Source organism: Lepus europaeus, chromosome 4 (assembly GCF_033115175.1).
Source record: "Lepus europaeus isolate LE1 chromosome 4, mLepTim1.pri, whole genome shotgun sequence".
In the NCBI taxonomy this organism is placed as follows: domain Eukaryota; kingdom Metazoa; phylum Chordata; class Mammalia; order Lagomorpha; family Leporidae; genus Lepus; species Lepus europaeus.
The window spans coordinates 74,965,851-74,982,616 of NC_084830.1; the positions used below are offsets into that span (position 1 = coordinate 74,965,851).

Sequence of the window (16,766 nt, forward strand, 5' to 3'; positions counted from 1 at the left end):
ACTGAAAAAATATAGATTAATGCACACTAAATATCTGTAAATTCTAGCTTTCCTTTTTTAATACACTTTCTCTCATACCTATTTTAGATTTTGTTAAATTATTTTACTCATTGGCATTAATGTAGCTGGTCTCCATTTCAACGAATGAATAATGTTATTGAAAGGAAAACAGTGATGTAGCAGACAGAGTCTCACTTTATAGGACAAGCCTAGAACAAATCAAGATGTTATACTAGGAATTAATAAGCTAACGCTTTCTAAAAACTATCAAGCATGTTAACTAAAATGAAGTTAAAACTAAGAGTATTATGATAAAGAATGGAGATTGCTTCCCTTCAAGTGTTACAACTGTAAAAGTGCATACAAGAATACAGTTGCAAAAAAACACAAAATAGCAAACTAAATCTCTTAATATATAAAAATAATTATATATGGCAATTGATTGTCATTTAACAAATTATGCAATGTTAACTCAACATTTGAAAATGAATTAATGTATTCCATTATGTCAACAGGCTAGAAAGGAAAAAATCACATAATCATCTGAATAGCCACCAAAAAAAATCTTTGCTGGCAAAATCCAACATTTATTTATGGTAAAATTCCCAGTACACTAGGAATACTGGGAACTTCCTCAACCTCATAAAAGAATATATACAACTGGTGAGATAACAGAAGACTTCCCACTAAAATCAAGAACACACAAGGATACCTCCCTTCACTACCCCTTTTTAAGAAACCCTAGCTAATTCAGTAAGACAAGAATAATAAATAAAAAGCTTAATTTGGGAAAAATAGAAATAAAACTGTCTTTGATCACAGATGACACAATTATATAGAAAAGCTGAAAAAAATTAAACCAAGAAAAACCTAATAAATCATTATAGTGAGGTTGTAGGATACAAAATTAATACACAACAATCAACTGATTTCCCTTATACTAGCAATAAACAAGTAGAATTTGAAGTTAAAAATACAATACCATTTATATTAGTCTTTCTCAATGAAATAATTTGATATAATTCTAATAAAATATATCAAATCAATATAAGAAAAATTAAAATTAAAAAAACTTTTAAAAAATTTCATACATCGAGTAATATTCTAGGCTTGCAGACAGAAGATATTCAATATTGTAAGGATGCTATTTCTTCCCAACTTGATCTACAACCTCAATTCAATACTAATCAAAATCTGAATTTATTTAATGAATACAAAATGATTCTGAAATTTATATGCAAAGACAAAAGACTCAGAATAGCCAAAACCATACTGAAGGAGAAAACAAAGAAGACTGAACCATACAACTTTGAGATTCATTATTAAATTCAAATAATCAAGACACTATGGTACTGGTCAAATAATAGAGAATCAGATCAATGGAACATAATAAAGAGCCCAGAAATGCATCTGCATATGTTGAAACTGACAAAGTCTTAGGCAGAGGAACAAAGTCAATACAATGTAGCAAAGATACTCTTCAACTAATGGTTCTGTATCAACTGGACACCTATATACAAAAACATAAAAATCTATGCACTGACCTTATACTCTTTACAAAAATTAACTCAAAATGGATCATAGACCAAAAGGTAAAATCCAAAAATCTAACTCCTAAAAGATGGCCCAGGAGAAAAATCTAGATGACTTTGGACATGGTGATGACTTTTCAGAAATAATATAAAAGACACAATCCTTAAATAAAGAATTGATAAGCTAGATTTAATTAAAATTTATATCTTCCACCCTGTGAAAGACAGTGTCAAGTAAAAAGAACATAAATAACAGACTGGGAGAAAACATTTGCAAAAGATATAACCAACAAAGGACTGCAATTCCAAATTATTCAAAGAACTCTTAAAACCTAACATTAAGAAAACTTTTTAAAAAGTATATAACAATGTAGAATTGATAATTACTGCTTTCATGGGTAAACATTTATCTTCTATGAAAAGCAAACTTACCGGTTAGGACTACATAAATATTAAAATCTTCAAAATCATTATTACATGAGAAAAAGGTCTCTGATAGCACCCTATAAAGGGATTGATCCTAAAGAAGAGTTTGAACAGAGCCATTCCAACCCTGTAACCATCGCCCCCAACCATTGACTGGGCCTTGATTTGAAATTAGTCTCTAAAAAGTCATTAGTTCTGTCTGCTTTGACTGCTTTTCCCTGACCCTCTGCAAAGCTATACCTTTGATGTCCTCAGAGTACAATTTAAAGCTATTTCTTTTTTTCTCCATATTTCTTTACTTATACATTTGAAAGGCAGGGTGAGAAGAGAAGGGGAGGGTGAAAGCTATCTTCTACCCACTGGTTCACTACCCAAATGGCTTCAACAGCTATGGCTGGGTCACGCTGAAGACCCGAGCCAAGAACTCCAGCTGTGTCTCCTGCATGGGTGGCAGGGGTCCAAGCACTTTGGCCATCTTCCACTGCTTTATGAAGCATATTATCAGGAAGCTGGATTGGAAGAAGAGCAGCTGAGACTCAAACCAGCATTCCCACAGGCAATCTCCACAGGGAATGCTGGCTAGTCTAACTTGCTGGGACAGAACACTGCCCCTTAAGCAATTTCTGCAGAGTTCTTCATTGGTCATTTTTTAAGGCCACCTCATCCTTTTTCGTTATGCATCTGCTTACTTCCTCTAGAGGATTCATTATAGCCCTATCTTTGAAGTTAATCCCTTAATTATTGTTTTGTAACAATACTGTCAGGCCCGTGAACACAGGGATTGAGTTTCTCTCATTCATCTTGACATCCACCACTCCAAGACAATGCTTGGCCCATACAGAGACTGTAGGGGTCAAAAATATTCATTCTCCTAATAATTAATTACCAGAAATTTACCTGCAGCATCAATAAAAAAGAGAAGTTCTGCTTTATATAACCTAATCATTTAACTGTTTTTTTTTTTTTCCTCCAACAATAATATAACAGTAATCTCTAAGCTTGCTGCCAAATGGGACTTTGTTTTATTTGCTTACCATTGTATTCCTAGAACTTAGTTTGGTGGTTATTGTGCTATACATATTTAACAATATTTCTTTGATGAAATGAAATGTCTTCAATCCAAACATCTGAGTCTATTTGCTTAGCATGCCATAGCAGTTTAGAATTTCATTATTACTTAATGTAAAAATGAGAAGATGGATGATGCTATAAATACAGCTTTTAGAAAAGGCTACAAAGTAATAAGGTAAGGGGGGTGAATTCAAATATTTACTGGGGGCCGGCACTGTGGCACAGTAAGTTAATCATCTGCCTGCAGCGCTGGCATCCCATTTCCCAGCACCGGTTCTAGTCCCGGCTGCTCCTCTTACTATCCAGTTCTCTGCTATGGCCTGGGAAAGTAGTAGACCTGGCTCCTGGCTTCAGATCAGCTCAGCTCCTGCTGTTACTGATATTTCAGGAGAGAACCAGCAGATGGAAGACCTTTCTCTCTGTCTCTCCCTCTCACTGTCTGTAACTCTACTTCTCAAATAAATAAAATCTTTAAAAAAAAAAAAAAACAAATTCTTACTAAACACTACTATGATCCATATAAATGATAGACTGCTTCAAATACAGGATTTTATTTAAGCCCTTCAACCTAGTGAGCTGGGGAAAACTAATCTTGTGTTTGCAGATGAGAAGAAAGCAAGAAGAACTTAGGTTTCTCAACTTCAAAGATAATGATCTCTACACCTTCATTCCTTCTCTCCACACTTAGTCCTTCCCTCATGGACATGCAGCCAACTGGTCTCCATTCCAATGATGCAGAATTAATTAGTCAATCATGATCCTCTGCTTCTATGTATATACAAAGATCAAATTGTGTGCAGGATAATAGAGGTCTAGTTTTATCAAACCACTTAATATGTGATGACCTTTTTTTTTTTTTTCCTGAGTCAACTTAAAATGAGATTTATTCCCATTGCCATGGTTTGATAAAAGGCTTGTTCACCTGGATGAAGCTATTAGGGGTTGGAACCTTTGGGAAGTGGGAGCTACCAAGATGTCATTAGGTCATTGGAGGCATGCCCTTGGAAGGAATTTTGTGACTCCCTCTGACTATAAAGTGATATAACTTTGTAACCCCCAATGCACAGAGACATACACACACATTCCCCCCATGATATGCCACCATCTGCTGCCTTCACCAGAGGCCAAACCAATGCGGTTGCACAATCATGGACTCCAAGTCTCCAAAACTGTGAGTCAAGTAAACTTTTTCTCTTTATAAAGTTAGCTGCCTTGGGTATATTGTTGTAGCTATGAAGAGCTGACTAATACACCTATCATCACAGTTTTTAATTTTCCTGGCATGCCTAGTAGTATAGCCTTGAAACCAGTCTTTCACTAGAGAACTATTTTCATAACTGAAGGTTATGCTTCAAAGAAATACATAAAAATGTAGTGTAGATGTATGTCACAATTTTTGTGTCCGATATGGGTACATCTACATTTATATACTATTATTCTTTACATATTCTTGATTGTATTTAATATGTAGTATGCATTCTAATATGCCAAATTTAAATTTCTCATAGTAGACATGCAATAAGTAAATATTTCATTAAGCTCATGATATTGGTTCTTTTCATACTTGTTCAACAGACCATTTGCCAATAATGTCATACTGGAACCACAGAAAACAGTGCTTCTGTGAGCTTATAGTCTCTCAGGCAAAACTTCAAAAATCACATTGGGTTATATCACAGAAATAGGGTTCTCTCTTCCTTCAGCAAAGCTACCACATTATTCAAGAACATGAAAATATATCCTATTCTCTATATGGCCACAGAAGACCACATACTTTATTCAAATAATATTATCCTTATCAAACATTATTCTTCGCCAGAAAAAATTTCCCTTTAATAAATCCTAAATGTCTAATTTTATACTTTACGTCTTCATGTTCTTGTTCATTCTCTTGTTCATCAGTGGAAGCAAAACTTTAATAGAGTTCAGTTTTTTGTTTTTTGTTTTTTGTTTTTTTTAACCATCTCTGCAGCGACCCTCAAGCCAAGTGGCCATGATCTCTCATGTGGTCAGGCAATAGTTTCCTTACTGGTTTCTGGGCTTCTGCCCTTACCTCCAAAAGACCTTCTCAACATAGCAGTCTGCTTTTTAACATCAAAGACAGATTCCTTCCTCCATCTACTCAATGATTTGGGAGGGAAGACAAAGCTGGAAAGTCCTGCATCATTGGCTCTTCTCCATTCTTATCTTGTCTTCTCCTGTCTCTGGCTCTGTTCCAGTCACGCAGGCCTGCCTGCTGTACTGAGAACCCACCACATGCACTCCCACCTCTGATTCTATGAGTCTGGGCTGCCCCTCTCCCAACACCCACGTTACTCATTCCCTCAATCTTCAGAGGTCTGTTCCTTCTTAGTAAGCCTTCCTTGCTGATCCTGCTATTCACAGCCCTTCACTCTCCCCTTATCCTTATACTCTGATCTCTTTCATTTCCCTTCGGATCATTTATACTGTCACTGATGGAACAAATACAGAAGCTTCAGCCATTCTCATCATTGCCCAAAAGATAGATAAGCATAGGACTTTATTCCTTGCCCTTGAATCTCAATTGGGTCTCACACCTTATTGTCTTCACACCCCAACTCCACATTCTTCCCCAGGTTCAGAGGTCCCATGAGGACACCTGAAAGATCATTTGCTTGGCCACCTGAAAGACCAGTTCCAGGAATTCACCTCTGCCTGTGGCACCCTATCCACATCCCCATCCCTAGCCTTCCTTCCGAGATCAGATGAGATCGGGTGCATTCAGGGTGGTATGGCCGTAGACTATCCCTAGCCTTCCTAAGATAGACAAAGGCCAGGCTCCTGGGGTCAGGGCCTCCTGCCACATGTTCCCTCAGTGTGCACACTGGCAGTTGGTCACCCAACTCTGCAAATTTATTTTCTCTGAATAAATTCAGTCTGGCTGTAGATTCGCATTCTGCCTCCTCTCTGTTCTGCGCCTCTTTTACTAACATTTTTGATGCCCCTTCTAATTTATTAGAAAATTAGCTCCTCTATCTTCTTTGTTATTTATCTCTGCTAATCTGAATGATTCCCATGAGAGATATTTACCTCTTTAGCTCTCTACTGAATCTAATACCTAGAAAAGTTTTGTCAAGAAGTATTCATTTATGAACTTGTAGATGAATGAATGAATATAATTCTTAAATCATGGCATCGATTACACTGAAATTTATTGAGCCCTATTTATTGTACTATATATTGGGAATGTGAAAAATAAGAACCTCTTACAGCCCTGAAAATGCTTACCTTCTCTGGAGTAATACATTGGATCCCCACACTTATAAAAATAAGAGACACAAAGAAATAACAAATTGCTGAAGCTTTCTTGGATTGATACATTTAAACCTACTTTGAATGGTGTTGAAGTAGCAGATAAACAACTCTCATGAACTAAAATACATGAACATTAGACCATATATGTTACTGTTCCACTGAATGTGAAACTTCCATAATATTTCTTTTGTCGGTTTGATGACAGAAAAATGATAACTCAAAGAAATACTTATCAATCCATCAATTCATAAAGTACTACTACATATCAATGTTAATATCAAAGTTGTGCTGTTATTATTTGACATCAATGAAATTCATGAACATTTAGTTACTAACTTGCAACCAGTGGTTCCTCTTCTGATGGTTTAAAGTAGAAAGAAACCTTTTCCAAATCAAATAGTGCAACTAGTGTATCTTCCAGCATGGCTTGTTCGTCTGTCTATAAAGAAATAAAACAATGTATGACATAACATGATAGGACATAATAGAAAGTGACATGCCATTATGTAAATTCAGACCAAAAAGAGCTCTACTTGTGTTTTATTTATACACAAAACCAACATCAGCATTTTTCTAAGAATTCACAGGCCAAAATCTAATTAACAAATCTTTGTTACAAACATCTTTCATGGTTTTATATTTTTATTTTTCTCTATCGATTACATGGTCACACAAAGTTTCATTCTTTTAGCTTGTTTCTAATCATATTTATTTCATTCATTATTTACACAGAGAGATACAGAAAAGCTCTTATTTGTCTCTAAACTTCAAACACATCATAAATTAAACAGCTGAAAAGCAAGTATTTTGTTTTATTTAAAGCCGTGCTATATAATGGGCAGTCTATTTTATAAGATAATTTATTCACTATTCAATTTGCTATTTGTTCCAACTGTGATAAAAGCAATTTTCATGCAGGTAATTATTTGTATTCCAAGAGCATGGGGGCAAGAATCATTTTTGTGCCACTTTTCTCCAGGGGACGTGAGACTATAATCTTGTAAACAATAGATTCAATTTGTTTTAACCATTTCTTTCACTCTCACAGTAAATGATTTGTAGCTGAGCCAGGTAAAGACCAGACATGGTTACAACTTCAGTGCCTCTCTTTCTGGTACTAGGCCCTGGCCTTACCTTCAGCAATTTATGGAATCTTTACAGGGTCTTTTCTTATTTTCATCATGAAAGTATAATTCATCTTATCATACACAGTTTATCTCTTAAAGATAACACCTGTTTCTTTATGAATTCAACCTTTTTAAATAGTTGAACATGCTTTCTGCAGCATTTTTAAAAGTTGCTGTAAGCTTGCACTTGTATTTTGGGGCAGTATTACTGGAGGGTAGAAGGAGGTGGTAAGGAATTCCCATTGTTTGAAAAAAGAACCGGGAAGGCAGCCCCAGACATCACAGATGAACAGCATGGAAACAAAGGGTGGAGAAAACCTGCCACCTTTTCACTTGGATTTGGTACATTGTAGAGTACATAGTATGCAGTAACTACTGGATGAATGCTTATTAAACTACTATTTTTAAAAATACTTTGAAACAGAAGAAAAAAAATATCAGGAACCTGGTAGAACGGACAAGACTAAAGAATCCGGGACCAGCGTTGTGGTCTAGTGTGGGTAAAGCCACTGCCTGCGACATAAGCATCCCATATGGGCACCAGTTTGTGTGCTCCACTTCTGATCCAGCTCCCTGCTAATAACCTGAGGAAAGCAGTGGATGATGAACCAAGTGCTTGGGACTCTGTACCCATGTGAGAGATCCAGATGTAGCTTCTGGCTCAGCCTTGGCCATTGCGGCCACTTGCAAAGTAAACCAGCGGATGGAAGATCTCTCTTTCTCTCTGTAACTCTCTCAAACAAACAATACATTTTTAGGGGAAAAAAAAAGGATTGAAATGAATACACACAGTCAGGAGTGTTCTAAATTGTCTGACTGACAGTTACGGTGCAAGCCACCATATTCTAGCAGACATGGCTCAAGTGACAGCCACATGGCAACTGGCTGTACCTAGGGCTCAGGACTCACAGATTACCTGTGCCTGCAGCTCCCAGAAAGCCATTTTATTCCTGGATGGATTTATTTCTTCTTACAGAGGCAGAAAGACTAACAATTTTTTGTTTGTTTTTTAAATTTTTATTGTCCTTAGCAATCTTTGGACTTTTTTTTCATTTTATCACTTTCTTAAATAAACTTAAGGGTTTCACAAGATCTTTTTTTTTTTTTTTGACAGGCAGAGTTAGACAGTGAGAGAGAGACAGAGAGAAAGGTCTTCCTTCCGTTGGTTCACTCCCCAGTTGGCTGCTATGGCGGCGTGCTGTGCCAATCAGAAGCGAAGAGCCAGGTACTTCCTTGTGGGCTCCCATGTGGGTGCAGGGACCCAAGCACTTGGGCCATCTTCCACTGCCTTCCCGGGTCACAGCAGAGAGCTGGACTGGAAGAGGAGCAAACAGGACAGAATCTGGCGCCCCAACCGGGACTAGAACCCGGGGTGCCAGTGCAGCAGGCACAGGATTAGCCAAGTGAGCTGTGGCATCAGCCAAGATCATTTTTTTTAACCTTCATTGAGATACAATCCATATAGCATGATATCCACTGATTTAAAGTGTAGGGTTCAGGGGTTTCCAGTATAGTTACAGATTTATGATGCTATCACAATCATCTAATTTTAGAATATTATTTTCAGCACTTATCAATGAAACCTAGTTTGTATTAGCATTCAATTCCAGTCCTTAACCCTAAGCAACTAGTAGTCCACTAGTTTCACATATTTTATACTAACAGAATTAAACACTATGAGGTCTTCTGTGACTGGCTTATTTCACTTTGCATAATGCTTTCAAGTCTCATGTACTTCATTCCTTTTGATGGCTGAATACTATTCAACTGTACGCATACAACACATTTTGTCTATCCAGTCCCTAGTTGGTGGGTGTTTGGGTTATTTCCACTTTTTAGGCATTAAGAATAATTTTGCTAAGCATATCCATGCATAGGTTTCTATACAAATAAATATTTACTGATCCTGAGTATTAACTAAGAGTAGAATTTGTGCATAAAAAGGAAATTCTTTAATTAACATTTGAGGAACTATGAAACTCAATTTTCTAAAATGGAGCACTATTTCACACTCTTAATTTCTAAGAATTAAAATTTCTCCACATTCTTACCCACACCTGTTACTATCTGTATTTATTATAAACAACCACAACACAAGTGACATAGTATTTCATTGTGTTTTTTTGTGTTTTTGAGTTGCATATACCTAATGGCCAATGAGGTGGATCATCCATTTTATTTTCTTAAAGATTTATTTTATTTATTTGAAAGAGTTACAGAGAGGTAAAGCCAGAGAGAAAGAGAGAGACAGACAGACAGACTCTTCCATCTACTGGTTCACTTCCTGAATGACCACAATGGCCAGAGCTGAGCTGATCTGAAGCTAGGAGCCAGAAGCTTCTCCCAGGTCTTCTACGTGGGCACAGGGACCCAAGGACTTGAGCTATCTTCTACTGCTTTCCCAGCCATAACAGAGAGCTGGATTGGAAGTGGAGCATCCAGGTCTCAAACCAGCACCCATATAGGATGTGGGCACTGCAGGCTGGGGCTTTAACGACTGCACTACAGTGCCAGTCCCAGATCATTCCTTTTTATGCTTTTTGGCCATTTTTATATCTTTCATGGAATGTCTACTCAAGTTCTTTGCCACTTTTGAACTGGGTTGTCTTTTTATTATTATTATTATTATTATTACTATTGACTTTCTTTTTTTAAAGAAAAAAACTTTTTTTAAAGATTTATTTTATTAATTTGAAAGTCAGAATTATAGAGACAGAGGGACAGAAAGAGAGACCTTCCATCTGCTAGTTTACTCCCTAAATGGCTGCAATGGCTGGGGCTGGCCCAGGCTGAAGCTAGGAGCTTCTTCCAGGTCTCCCATGTGGGTAAAGGGGCCCAAATACTTGGGCCATCCTCCACTGTTTTCCCAGGCACATAAGCAGGGAGATAGATCAGAAATGAAGCAGCTGGGTCTTGAACTGGTGCCCATATTGGATGCTGGCATCACAGGTGGCAGCTTACCCTGTTATGCCAAGCCAACCCCTTTAACTATTGACCTTTAAGGCTTCATTACATATTCTGGACATGTTACTTATCAGACTTAAGATTTATAAACATTTTCTCATTCCTTGAGATTTCAAATCACATTAAGTTCAAAGTAAAACTATCATCACTTGATTAGACAGTGAAGATAATTGGAAATGAAAAAAAAAAAAACACCTGGTGTTAAATTGGAAATTTCATAGAAAATTAATTAATTAAAAAAAATATATTAAGTAGGATCTCTGTCTTTAATGTGCTGTACACTGTTATTTAATGCTATAACTAGTACTCCAACAGTATTTTTTTCATTTTGTGTTGCTATATGGGGGCAAACTGTTGAAATCTTTACCTAATATATACTAAACTGATCTTCTGTATATAAAGAGAATTGAAAATGAATCTTGATGTGATTGGAAGGGGAGAGGGAGCGGGAAAGGGGAGGGTTGCGGGTGGGAGGGAAGTTATGGGAGGGGGGAAGCCATTGTAACCCATAAGCTGTACTTTGGAAATTTATATTCATTAAATAAAAGTTTAATAAATGAAAAAAAATAAAGTTTTAAAATAAAATAAAAAAGGAAGAAAATAAAGGGAATAGAATAGAAATGAAGTGCTACCTATTCACTCAATTAACAAATACCTAATGCCTACCATGAGTTAGGAGTGTGTTTCCCATCATATATAATTTACAACTGTTAAGTAAAGATTAATTAGCACTGATTTTGTTTTTAAACACTTTTCCAAAAATGCCTTATTTCAAAATTTTCACTAGTTGAATTTTCCTTATTTGATTATGTCAGTGATAGATAAATTGAACACAAACAGTGAGTACACAGAAACTTCTAAGAATGTACTTTTGGGCCAGTGTTGTGGCATAGTAGCCTAAGCCTCTGCCTGCGGTATTGGCATCCCATGGGGGCGCTGGTTCGTGTCCCGGCTGGTCATCTTTCAATCTAGCTCCCTGCTATGGCCTGGGAAAGCAGTGGAAGATGGCCCAAGTGCTTGGATCCCTGCATCTGTGTGGGAGACCCAGAAGAAGCTCCTGGCTCCTGGCTTTGGATTGGTCTTGCTCCAGCTGTTGTGGGCATTTGGGCAGTGAACCAGTGAATGGAAGACCTTCCTGTCTCTCCCTCTCTTTGTCTATAACTCTATCTTGCAAATAAATAAATAAATCTTTAAAAAATGTACTTTGTTTTTCTGAAGTACATGGAGAGTGACTCCCTTACTTTATCAATCCAGAACCTTTTATGGTCATGTGGTACAGCACCTGCTTCTCTACCCTCACCATCACTGAAGAAAAACATATTTTATGTGTAAAATCATACACATTTGATTAAAAGCTCAACCATATTCCCTGGTAGCTACATTCTCTATGTGTACTTTCACTGATGAGATAGGCTCTCATGTCTAAAATCAGCATTACATTTAATGAACACCTGTAGTTGAAGTTTACATATAAAAGTGAACAAGTAAAATATTTGCCTTTAAACAAAATGACAGGGGGCTGGCGCTGTGGCACAGCAGGTTAAAGCCCTGGCCTGCAGCATCAGCATCCTATATGGGCACTGGTCTGAGTTCTGGCTACTCCACTTCTAATCCAGCTCCCTGCTGAAGTTTCTGGGAAGGCAGCAGAGGATGGCCCAACTCCTTGGGCCCCTGTATACACCCATGTTTGAGGCCCAGAGGAAAGTCCCTGGTTCCTGGCTTTGGATCAGCCCAGCTCTGGCCATTTGGGACACTTAGGGAGTGAACCAGCAGATGGAAGTCCTCTCTCTTTGTCTCTACCTCTCTCTGTAACTCTTTCAAATAAATAAATCTTTAAAAAAATCACAAGTACACAAAAAGTATGTGTGAACAAACTCTAAGCTCACCATGGTTTTCAATATTTTTCAAATATTTCAGCATGTTTTCTCCATATCCACTGTGGAACATGATGCATAAATAAGGAATATTTTATAGTAATTAGCACTGTGCTCTCAGATTTAATGGGATAAACATGCATACAAAGGAAAGAACTAAAGTTATTTAATGCATGCAAATTCTAAACAGATTGTCAGACAGTGTGGCATATGAGTTGTCTGAGCTCATCTAGCAAGCGTGCTCCAGAATCTCACCCTCCACGGGAGCTCGGGGTTTGTGGAAGGCTGTTTCTTCCGAACTTGAAATAAGCAACAGCAGTAGAAAGACATCCTTTCTTTTGATGACCTTTTTCGGTCAGTACTTAGGGATATAAGAATTAGTCACAGATGGAGGCTTTCTCAGCTTTTAGCAGCCCGGGAGAAGAGATAAAATTCAGCAAAGAAGGAACACATCCTGTGTACTTACTAAAACTTGAACAACCATGGAAAATAACATTCTTTTAGAGAACCTGGATGACTGTGGATCAAATAATGAAGGAGACAGTGAGGGAGATATGAATAACTACTTCCTATTTGGGAACATGTGACAAGGAGTACAGCTGACAGACGGTGGAAGTCAAGTGATTCCTTACCAGGTTTGGTGACAGCAGCGACTGGAAGTGAAAGAGGACACCTGCGTTTGCTATCTGGTTCAGCCATCTTCTGCTGGCTTCCCAGGTTTCCATCTCATTTTCCTTGCTGTTGTCAAACATCTGGTTTAAGGCTGCCATGAGCTGCTCAGAGAAGGCGCAGACGGTGGCCACCAGACTCTGGCAGAAAACCATGTCCCTCCGGAGCTGTGTCTCACTGTCTGTGATTCAGAGAACACAAAGACAGCTTTGAAAACTGTCATGGATGGAGAAAAGCAATTCATTAAGGATTTACACTCACATATTTCATCTTATCACTACGTTCAAATGAAAAACGGGAATTTGAGTTCTGTAACAGAACAGCACACACATTTTAGCAAATCTGCTTTTTAGAAGACATTAAACATCCAAAAATGTTAGCAATATTAACACAATGTCTCCTAATGGATACTGTGACTCTCTTTCGAAATCATTAATTTTTTTAATAAAACCTGAGTGAAAAAATAAGGTTTTGTTTATTTACATTTTCTTTACTTGATGGGGCACAACTTGCCTTTGCTGCAAGGACATTCTCCTAAAGGAAACTCAAAGTCCAATTTTTCAGTTTGTGCTAACAACAAAATATGATATCAGAGATATTGTCTTTTTTAATTGCCTGTTAGACCTACTCAAACATTAATGTGAAATGTATATGAGGAAAAGAGTGCTTGATGTCTAATTGCTTGTAATATGCAAATCCATATCTCCTGAATCATTTACTTTCATGAGTTATAAATATGTTCAAATTTATAGAAATATGAATTCTACTTCTTTGACATAAGTAATATATTTTATCTTGGCATGAATAATTTTTATGTATTTATTGTGATTCCTATCTTGTTACTAACCAGATTTTTTAAAATTTTTATGTATAAGATGAGTAAATTTTATGTATTTCATATATACAGATTTATGAGCATAGTGATACTTCCTACCCTCTCCTCCCTCCCACCCTCTCTCCTCTTTCCTATCTTATTCTTTTAATTTTTTAATCATATACTTTCAGTTCTTTTATAGTCATATGATTAACCTGCCACTAAGTACAGAGTTAAAAAAAATAGTAGCAAGAAAAAACACGGGGTTTTTGATTGAGCCACCCTGAAAGTAAATGTGCCCTATGAACCGCCACTCTCAACCCGGAGTTTTGTCAAAAGGAAAGAATCCAACACACAGGTTCACTTATTCAGGTGACTGGATATTTGTAAGCTACATAAACACCAAGCCACACAGTCTACATGTCTGAAAATCACTTGTACCCAAAGGACAAAACTGGGAAAAGTAATCTCCCCACAAAGTTTGCTGAATATTTCAAGGGCTTATAGGATCTTCTGGAATGAATAAGCATTATCATCAGTGTGTGACATGGACCTAAATGTTGCCTTATTCAATGGTGAGATCTTGTTTTATCGACTAAGAGGAATATTTTTTAAGATATTTACCAAGAACACTGAACATCTGTTTTAAATAAGCATCAAAGGTATGTGGTATACATAACACAGTTGCTGTATGTTACTCAGTTTCACTCAGTAACAGCTACTCTTCAAAAGTTTATCCTGCAAAAGGATTACTTACTAAAAATATTTAACTTCATATTGAAAATATTTATTAGGTTGAATTATGATATGAACTTTCTACACTGACAGTTCAAAATGGTTGACTATGGCAATTCCCTATGGTTCGACTTACTAATTTCACCAACAACATATGGTAGACATTTCCTTTAAATAGTAAAATACCATGTGTTACTAGAAAGAAAAGAGCATTTTATGTATAATTATAAATGTATAAACTAAGAATGAACTTTGTCCAATTCTTAATTCACCAAAGCACCTATTTAATTGTATACAATTAACCAAAGCACCAATTTTTGTTTCCAACACAGAGTAAACATTCAATAAATGATGTTCACTGAATGAATAAATGAAAATAATGAAACAGTGGAGATAACAAATGAATTAAGTGAAATTAAAATGCATAAGTTCATTCTCTGGCTTCTTGAAACCTCTGGATTTGGTTTGACTTAAAACAGTGATTTTGGTGGTGTGTTAACTCTAAGGTGCAGCCTATGTACTAAGTTTCAAGTCAGAAACCAAATAAGTAAAAATTTCCTTATACCTTCCTTTTATATTCCTTACTTTTTCTCAGTTATCCTATAGTGAAGCAAAAAACTTAGGTGAATTTTAAAAAATATATCACTAGCTTTGACAGAAATACTCCTACCTATACCTAGAATAATTTAATACAATCTAATTGCTAAAATCAAGAGTGGGAGGCAAAAGTCAAGGTAAAGAAGGATCTGGTTCAATTCCTGGTTTTAGTAGGATCACGAAGGTTAGTTAATATTTTGCTGGAACTGGAAAGTTATCTGCAAACTTCTTTTGAGAAGTTCTCAAATTTCTTATTTTTCCAATTGTATAAAGAATACTTACATGTTTATCCCACTCTTTGCTATTATGAAAGTACTTTAAAAGTTTGTGGAAAATAGAATTAAAGGATAATTTTCTTTTGGTGCAGAAATGTTTTTAAAATCCATGCATACTTCCCTTGTAATGTATATTCTTCTTGAAGTTTCATGAAAATAGATTCTATTAAGGGTCCTTGGGGAAATATGGGGGTCAGAGAAAAGTATATTATGAATTTCAAAAATTTCTGGTATTAAAATAAACTTACCCTTTAATTCCACTTTCCACAATCTTTTTGAAATGCCCCCAGTATGTGAATTCAAGCCACATTGAAATCTTTTTCATTCAACCTCATTATAGAATCAGAACTACTACTCACAATTAACATTCACTAGTCTTTTCAATATGTAAACAAGCTGCAACTCTAACTGCCGCATGAAAGCTGTGTTTGCTCATTAATTCAAAGTTTCAACACTTAATGCCCCACAGGAATTAAACATTGCACTGGAAGCCAGAGGTAGGGAGAAGCCCATGGTGGCACTTTGGCCATGACTATGCTCACAACACAGTGAAAGAGGTACACATGTAAGAAACCTGAGACCAAACTGGTTTACATTCTAAACCAATGTATTTTTAAGTGAACAACACTTATTAAATGCTTATTATGCCACGAGGTGATATTCGACTGACACATTTCAACAGAGTATGTAACCTGCTTACATGGACTTTAAAGTGTACATCATACATTAAGAGCTTTTCAAGGAACTTTTTAAGTTATAAAATTACAGGGCAGAACAAAGTTGGAAAACTCAGGGTAGAGCAGGAAGTATCACTATGCTCCTAAATCTGTATATATGAAATTTGTTAACCGTATACAAATTTTAAAAGTTGTTACAAAGAAAAAGAATAGTCGGGGACCTAATAGGGTTCTTACAATCTATCTTCAACTAATATTTACAATGTACCACTTACATGCATGCCTTCCACAATCTAGCAACAATCTTGACAGGACTGTAGTGAGAATGTAATGGAACAACAGTCTGAAAGCAGCCAGACCAGAGGGTGGACAGTAGTGCTCCATTTCTCAACACAAAATGCCCTTATTAAATGACCTTAGAGCCCACCCTTTGTCTGTAGGATGCTTCTCTCTGGGATCCTCTGTCCTCCTCTCCCCACCTAGAAAACTTTAAGTCTCCCCTAAAGAGTCAACTTAATAAAATATTGAAACTCATCAAGCTATTGAAATATTACTTTTCCTTGTGAAATTTCCTCTCTTTAGGATGAAAAATTGCAAACTTGTTTCTGTCTCCACAGTTCTGGGTACATCTCTCTACTAGAGAACTATTTACACTGCATTGTGAGGGTTTGCTTAGATGTGTGTGTTCCAAGTGACCACCACATCAAGGTCAAGGGGTTGTTTGATCAA

The 16,766-nt window shown here is 36.6% G+C and overlaps 1 protein-coding gene across 1 annotated transcript in view; it reads right to left on the minus strand.

Annotated features, from left to right (window-relative positions):
• The window catches only part of PREX2 (phosphatidylinositol-3,4,5-trisphosphate dependent Rac exchange factor 2), a 338,025-nt gene that overhangs the window by 110,132 nt on the left and 211,127 nt on the right, over positions 1-16,766 (minus strand). Inside the window, exons 32-33 of the mRNA XM_062188384.1 lie at positions 12,903-13,120; positions 6,642-6,744 (exon numbers count right to left, since the gene is read on the minus strand). Of these exons, the coding sequence (XP_062044368.1) occupies positions 6,642-6,744; positions 12,903-13,120 (321 nt within the window). The remainder of the gene's footprint in view (positions 1-6,641; positions 6,745-12,902; positions 13,121-16,766) is intronic.